The sequence below is a fragment of the Prunus mume genome, linkage group LG1, assembly GCF_029339155.1.
Source record: "Prunus mume cultivar Tortuosa linkage group LG1, ASM2933915v1, whole genome shotgun sequence".
Lineage (NCBI taxonomy): Eukaryota > Viridiplantae > Streptophyta > Magnoliopsida > Rosales > Rosaceae > Prunus > Prunus mume.
This window is the reverse complement of record NC_142698.1, coordinates 11,512,242-11,518,815: the sequence shown is the minus strand read 5'-3', so window position 1 is coordinate 11,518,815 and position 6,574 is coordinate 11,512,242. Positions and strand designations below refer to the sequence as shown.

General features: G+C 38.2%; 2 protein-coding genes across 2 annotated transcripts; one reads left to right on the top strand and one right to left on the bottom strand.

The window, feature by feature from the left end:
- Positions 1–216: 216 nt before the first annotated feature.
- On the bottom strand, positions 217–1,788 carry LOC103336843 (uncharacterized). Its single transcript, XM_008239964.2, is given in 5 exon segments — positions 217–416; positions 418–579; positions 685–752; positions 1,195–1,351; positions 1,529–1,788. Coding segments are annotated over 5 exon segments (639 nt in total). The 5' UTR covers positions 1,736–1,788; the 3' UTR covers positions 217–371.
- A 156-nt stretch (positions 1,789–1,944) lies between these two features.
- PUB49 (plant U-box 49) lies at positions 1,945–5,932 on the top strand. The gene is made up of 11 exons (XM_008239701.2): positions 1,945–2,272; positions 2,388–2,450; positions 2,566–2,669; positions 3,175–3,266; positions 3,365–3,454; positions 3,559–3,634; positions 3,745–4,112; positions 4,274–4,530; positions 4,626–4,914; positions 5,324–5,431; positions 5,526–5,932. Exons 1-11 carry the CDS (start codon positions 2,145–2,147, stop codon positions 5,733–5,735), a joined length of 1,785 nt encoding a protein of 594 aa, XP_008237923.1. The 5' UTR covers positions 1,945–2,144; the 3' UTR covers positions 5,736–5,932.
- Positions 5,933–6,574: the final 642 nt, after the last annotated feature.

Below are 6,574 nucleotides of genomic sequence, written 5' to 3'. Positions count from 1 at the left end.
TTGGAGAGAGGCTGTAGGATTGGGCCAAAATACCCCTCCATACTACAGTAATTTGACAAAAAATTGTGAATTATCCTTTAATTGTTTGGAATTCAAATTACAGGAGCTAAAATTGACTTTTGGACTTAATTTTACTAGAATTTAGAGATAAAATTAATCTAAATCCAACCGTGCCTAGCTCAACTTGCCAATGGGACCTCGTGAATTCTCAGGTAGCAAAACATCATGCCACATTGCTTGTGAAAATTAGTCTACATTTGTTTTTCTAGGATTTCTACTTCATCATACACGAAGAAGAAACGAAGCGAAGCGAAGGGCAATACAAGAATCGACAAATCAAAGTAAGTTAACCAGCAAGGTAGTTCAACGTTTTAATTGCATTTCTCTGGCAATACAAGGTAGCCATTTTTCACCCCTTATTTTCTTCAGTTGAGCAACTCTTTCCTCTTCTCTTTTGGCTGCTGCTTTTGCTGCTTCATCTTTAGCTTCTTGCCTGGACAATGATCTCTGGCCTTTGTCTCTTGCTGCAGCCATTATGTCTTTCCCATCAACAACAACAGATTCGAGTCGCCGTCTAAACTGCAATCCATTTAGACAATACCATAAATGGATAAGGAAAGTAGAGCCATTGTGTAAACAAGAAATCACCGACTCAAACTAAGATTCATGGATAAATAAGCAAACCTTCTTTGATTTCTCATTAATTTCTCTTCCAGGAAGAATTCTTGGTCTTTTTCTCAATGGTTGTTCATCTGACAGCATTCACATAACTTTTAGTTAATCATGCAAACAGTTTGGTAATTGGCAGTGTGGAAATGCATCAGTAGGATGGCACCAGAGAAGGGTCAACTCTCCAATTCAAGCATTAAAAAAAGGCACGTTAAAACTCAAAAATTATCCTATCCTGACACAATTTGGATAAAAATTAGCAGTAACTGGATGATATCACAAACCCAATTACATTTCATTTATAAGAACAGTTTTCTGCTCCAAGATTACTCTTTACTCAAATCTAGAAATCGAATATTTGGGTCCTCAGTAAGAAGAGGGAAAAAAATAAAAGTCAGGTCATAATCATATTCAGGCAGTTTCACTCAGCTATTATCTCAACAATAATAAAGCAGTAGGTGGACACATCATGATTATCTCCTAATCCCTTGTTTACAAATAAAACATTTGATGGGAATTACTTACCTACGTGATCAAACACTATCCCAGGGGGAGCATTTTTGAACAAGCGAATACAACCTTCATCTTCATCAACCACAGCTTCATCATCTGGTAAATGAATGAGGGGGTCATTCACAATCTCCAAACTCTTTCCTATGATTTCATCCAAAAGTTTTTGTGCCTGCCATCAAGCTTGCTACTTTAGTTTTGCACAAATTGGACACAAACAGGCACATATATATACTTCAAATTATTATCCCACAAAATGTTTATTTCACAAAGAAACTACAAACCCATTAAATTGAAAGAGATGAAATACAAAGTGCAGATAATTTGGGGACTGATTGGGCAGGCTGACCTTGATTTGGTAGTGCTTGGGCAGCTGTTTACTCTGGTTGTAATCTCCGCCACCGCCGCCGCCGCCGCCATTTTCATTAGCGGAAAAACCATTCATAAACGAAGACATAACAGAGGAGGCACCCGCAGCCGCCGAGTTGATGGCTGCCTTCCATTCCGAATCTCCATCTTCCTCGCTACTGCTGCTGCTGCTGCTGAACTCGCCCATTTCTACTGATACAAAGTCTGGGTTTCAGGTTAGTCTTGAGCTTATAAGCCTAGACCCATTGGGCTGTCAAAATATGGGCTTAGTTATACGACATGCTTATTTTTACCCAAAATACTGATCTTTTAAAAGAAACGACATTCGACCAAAAAGTAAAACACCAAACGACGTAGTTTTTACCATAACCGCGAAACATCGACGGCAAAACGATTTTCTTCACAATCTGGGAAATAGACGTAGGCTGCGCCACACCGCCTCAGTTGCAGCTTCAAAACAGAAACCCTAGGGGAGTTCAGATTCTGATTGGTTGCGATTACCCAGAGATAACAGAGAGATTCAATTGGGAAAATCAGGAAAACCCTAATTAGAAATCTGAACCCAGTAAGGTCATTTTCCGTACAGATAATACAGAATGGGGAAGAAACAGCACAGCAAAGATCGAATGTTCATCACCAAGACGGAGTGGGCCACCGAATGGGGTGGCGCCAAAGCCAAGTCTACCTCCACTCCTTTCAAACGCCTCCCGTTCTATTGCTGCGCGTACTCTCTCTCTCTCTCTCTCTCTCATAAATTCGTATATTTGTATATGTAAAGTTCGGTGTTTTTTTCATTGCCCTCTTTGAAGTTTGGTGCTTTTGTTCAATTGTGTATGCAGGCTTACGTTTACGCCTTTTGAAGACCCAGTGTGCACGGCAGACGGCAGTGTTTTCGATATACTGTGAGTTCATCTGATTCTTTTTTCCTGTGATTGTTTCAAACTTCATTATCGCTATTTTTTTTGGAGGTTAAATGTGACATGTATGTTGTTTTTGGATTTTGGGAAATGGGTGCAGGAATATAATTCCCTATATCCGAAAGTACGGAAAGCATCCCGTCACCGGAACTCCATTGAAGCAGGAGGAGCTCATACCACTAACGTTCCACAAGAATGCTGATGGTTTGTGCTTGTTAACTCTACTTTTCAGTACATATTTACGAAGTACGCACTGAATGATAGAGTTGATAGTGGTTCATGCATGATGCTAGAAAATATGGGATAAGACCGCCTTTAGCTTAGGTGAAGTTGGAATTCAATCTAAACTGGAACTGTCATAGTGGATTGAGGTTCATTTTTTCAATCTTATGTTGAGAGCTTTTCTTGTAAAAGAAACAAGCCCGAGCTTAAATTTTTTTAGGTGTGACATTCAAGAGGGGCCAAGTCTGTTAAAGTACATAATTTGAATCAAGTTGTGCTGGAAATTTATTTGCATATCTCAGACCTGTGAGTTGGAGATCAGCATAATTTTCCAAATATGTTTTTCTCAGTACAGACATGTGACTATGTTGGCTAGATGGTTTTTTTGTCCGCTTCACCAGTTTTATAATCCTGTTTTGGCAGTTCAGTCTTTGTTTTGGTATCTTGTCTTAGATGATTGTAAACCTATTCTTCGCTTTTTGTGCAGGAGAGTTTCAATGCCCTGTTTTAAACAAGGTTTTCACTGAATTTACACACATAGTTGCTGTGAAGACAACAGGAAATGTCTTCTGCTATGAGGTTTGTTATCTTGCTCTTGCTTAATGTATTTTTCTCTATGTGTATGTCATACATATAGCTGTTTTGTAGACTTTAATCATTTTGCTTTTGCTTTGTAGGCAGTTAAAGAACTAAACATCAAGACCAAGAACTGGAAGGAGCTCCTCACAGATGAACCATTTTCTAGGCAAGATCTGATAACCATTCAGGTACATGATACGTTTCAGATAAATCCTGTTTTGTTGTACTAAACTCTTTTAAGTCTTTGTTCTGTGTGTCAATATCTCACAGATTTTATGGATGGTCTTTGCAGAATCCCAATGCACTTGATAGCAAGGTTCTCGTGGAATTCGATCATGTTAAAAATAGTTTGAAAATTGATGATGAAGGTGAGCTAGAGGTTTCATTACCATTGTGGGTCAACTGAGGTATTCTTTTTGTTGTAATGAATTTTTTATTGTGTCATCTTATTTTTTGTTTCTTTACTTCTCTTCTTCAGAATTCAAGAGAATGAGTTCCGACCCAACCTATAACATAAATGTAACTGGAGATGTCAAACAGATGCTCAAAGAGCTTGGAACTGAAAAAGGAAGGCAAACTGCTCTGCATGGAGGAGGTGGCAGCAAGGCACAAAATGAACGGGCTGCTGCACTTGAAGCCATTTTAGCTGCAAGATCACGTATTAAAGAGGATCCTAAATCAAATTCGAATGGGGAGGCTCCTCAGGCGTACAGTATTGTAGATGCTGCTTCTGCTTCAGTGCATGGAAGAAGTGCTGCTGCCGCAAAAGCCACATCAAGTGATAAAACTGCAGCTCGAATAGCTATGCACAAGGCTGGTGAGAGGGCACCAGTGAATGCAAAGATGGTCAGTGAATTTTATTTATAATCTCTTCTACCCAATTCTAAATGTTAGGAGTTCCAGTATGATTATTAAAATGAATTCAGTTCTAGTTTTAATAAAAATCCTGTTCTTCCAGCATCAATTATCTTTGCTATATGTCTGTTATAACACGAGTATTAATTCAGGTAAAGAGCAAATTCACCACTGGTGCTGCTTCGAGATCCTTCACTTCTACCGCCTTTGATCCTGTTACTGAAAATGAATTTGAATATGTCAAAGTTGAGAAGAATCCGAAAAAGAAAGGATATGTACAGCTACGTACAACACATGGTGATTTGAACATTGAGCTACACTGTGATATAACCCCCAGGGCTTGTGAGAACTTCATAACTCTTTGTGAACGTGGCTATTATAATGGAGTAGCTTTTCACAGAAGCATTAGGTATGGTGGAATGTTCTAGTTTAAGTTCTGTATTTTGTACTTTGTTGATCAATATGACCACAGTTGAAGATCTATTATTCTCTTTTATTATATAGGAATTTTATGATTCAAGGTGGTGATCCTACTGGTACCGGAAAAGGAGGAGAATCTATATGGGGAAAGCCTTTTAATGATGAATTGAACTCCAAGTTACTTCACTCTGGAAGGGGTGTTGTCAGTATGGCTAACAGTGGGCCCCACACTAATGGCTCCCAGTTTTTCATCCTTTACAAGTCTGCAAATCATTTGAACTTTAAGCACACGGTTTTTGGTGGAGTCGTTGGTGGCTTGACAACACTGGCAACAATGGAAAAGGTTCCTGTTGATGACAATGACCAACCTTTGGTAAGTTTATTATTTATTTCTTGTTCAACACTAGATACCTATATGTGTTTAAAAATGACTCTCTTAAATTGTCACTCTTGGTCTTAATTATACTGGCATAGACAGTATGGAAAGCCACAACAAAAGATTGTAGGTTCTCTATGCCATTTTTTAACATATACAGTCCAAATCTAGTTCCATCATTGCCTAATTTGTGTATCTGTCTTTGAACGTGCACGGGTTTATGCACACAGCTGTGTAAATATCTATATATGTTCATCTTATTATCAGAAGTAGCTGAAAGAGTTCCATGGGTTTCAAACATTCAATCATGTTGGTCAACATACAACTTGCTGAATATTGTTTCAACTATGTTAAAGCTCTTGCATTCACAGGCCTCACTTCCATTTTTCTGCTGTGTCTTGTGCAGGAGGAAATTAAGATAACAGGTGTCACAATTTTTGTTAATCCTTACACAGAGCCTGATGAAGGGGAAGAAGAGGCCAAAGCTGAGGAGAAAGCTGAGGATGAAGATAAGGTTTGTTATTAGATCCTTAAATTGGTCCCTGTGCTTATCATATCTTACTCCCCCTTTTACAATAATAATGCAACTAATTTGTTGTTACTCTCAGGACAAGATTGGGTCTTGGTATAGCAATCCGGCTACAGGAACAGTAGAATCTGGATCTGCTGGTGGTGGTGGTGTTGGGAAGTACTTGAAAGCAAGGAGTGCTCTACCTGAATCTGCTGCAGTTAATGCTGGTTCGACGGAGCTTGCTTCGACAAAGAAAAGGAAATTGGGAGTTTCCGCAACAAACTACAATAATTTTTCTTCATGGTAATTGGTAAATGTCCCAAATGTTGTATTGTACCAAATGTAGATAGTGTTTTGGATGAGCGAGTAGAAAGAGCGTTGTAATCTGTTCTTTTGAGGTATAAAAAGAGCAGATGTGGAGCGTGCGGAGGGATAAAAACTGTCTACGATTGTACTTCAAAGCAACAACAGAAGTTTTGAATTACAGGATTGACATTGTTTAAATCATGAACACATAGAGAGAGAGAGAGAGAGAGAGAGAGTGAAATGACATTGGCCAGTGTGTCCACTCCCTTACACCCATATTTTTCTTTAAAACATTTCTCAAGTTCAAATTCTCCGTTCTCAAAAAACCGCTCTTACGCCATCCCAGCTATGCTACAACAAATTATCTGCATGAAAATTAAAAAAAAAAAACTAGCTAGAAGAACTAATTGATTTTAGGATATTAAAATATTTTTGAGAAGGGTGGTCTAGTAATTAAGCACATGCCTGCTGCTTCTGTGCTGATGACAGCGGGCAGAAGCAGGGAACATATCTCTGAATCACTACATGGAGCTCAAACAATATCTTCTTTTCAGAATTACGAATCCATAAATTGATGATAAAAGTTGCAGAGCTCAAGATATATATTAGAACTTGAGAGAGAGAATGAAAAGCACTTGAATTCATCAAGGCATTGCTGCAATTTGATATCGTATTTCAAGCATCTAATCGTCATCAACAAAGAGAAGAAAAGGAGATTGTCTTTGTTAATGCATAAATAATAAGTGATCTTTTTTTCTTTTCAGTCACAACATTCATTTCTTTCCTTGGATATTTTTTGTGTTAGTTTTCGTTAAGTTTTACATTTCTTCTAATAAAATA

What these genes read in the sequence shown, in the direction of transcription:
- PUB49 (XM_008239701.2), top strand. Translation starts at nt 2,145, where the DNA reads ATGGGGAAGAAACAGCACAGCAAAGATCGAATGTTCATCACCAAGACG. An exon ending in CTCCCGTTCTATTGCTGCGC is followed by an intron (nt 2,273 to 2,387) that starts GTACTCTCTCTC and finishes TTGTGTATGCAG; the next exon opens with GCTTACGTTTACGCCTTTTG. An exon ending in GGCAGTGTTTTCGATATACT is followed by an intron (nt 2,451 to 2,565) that starts GTGAGTTCATCT and finishes AAATGGGTGCAG; the next exon opens with GAATATAATTCCCTATATCC.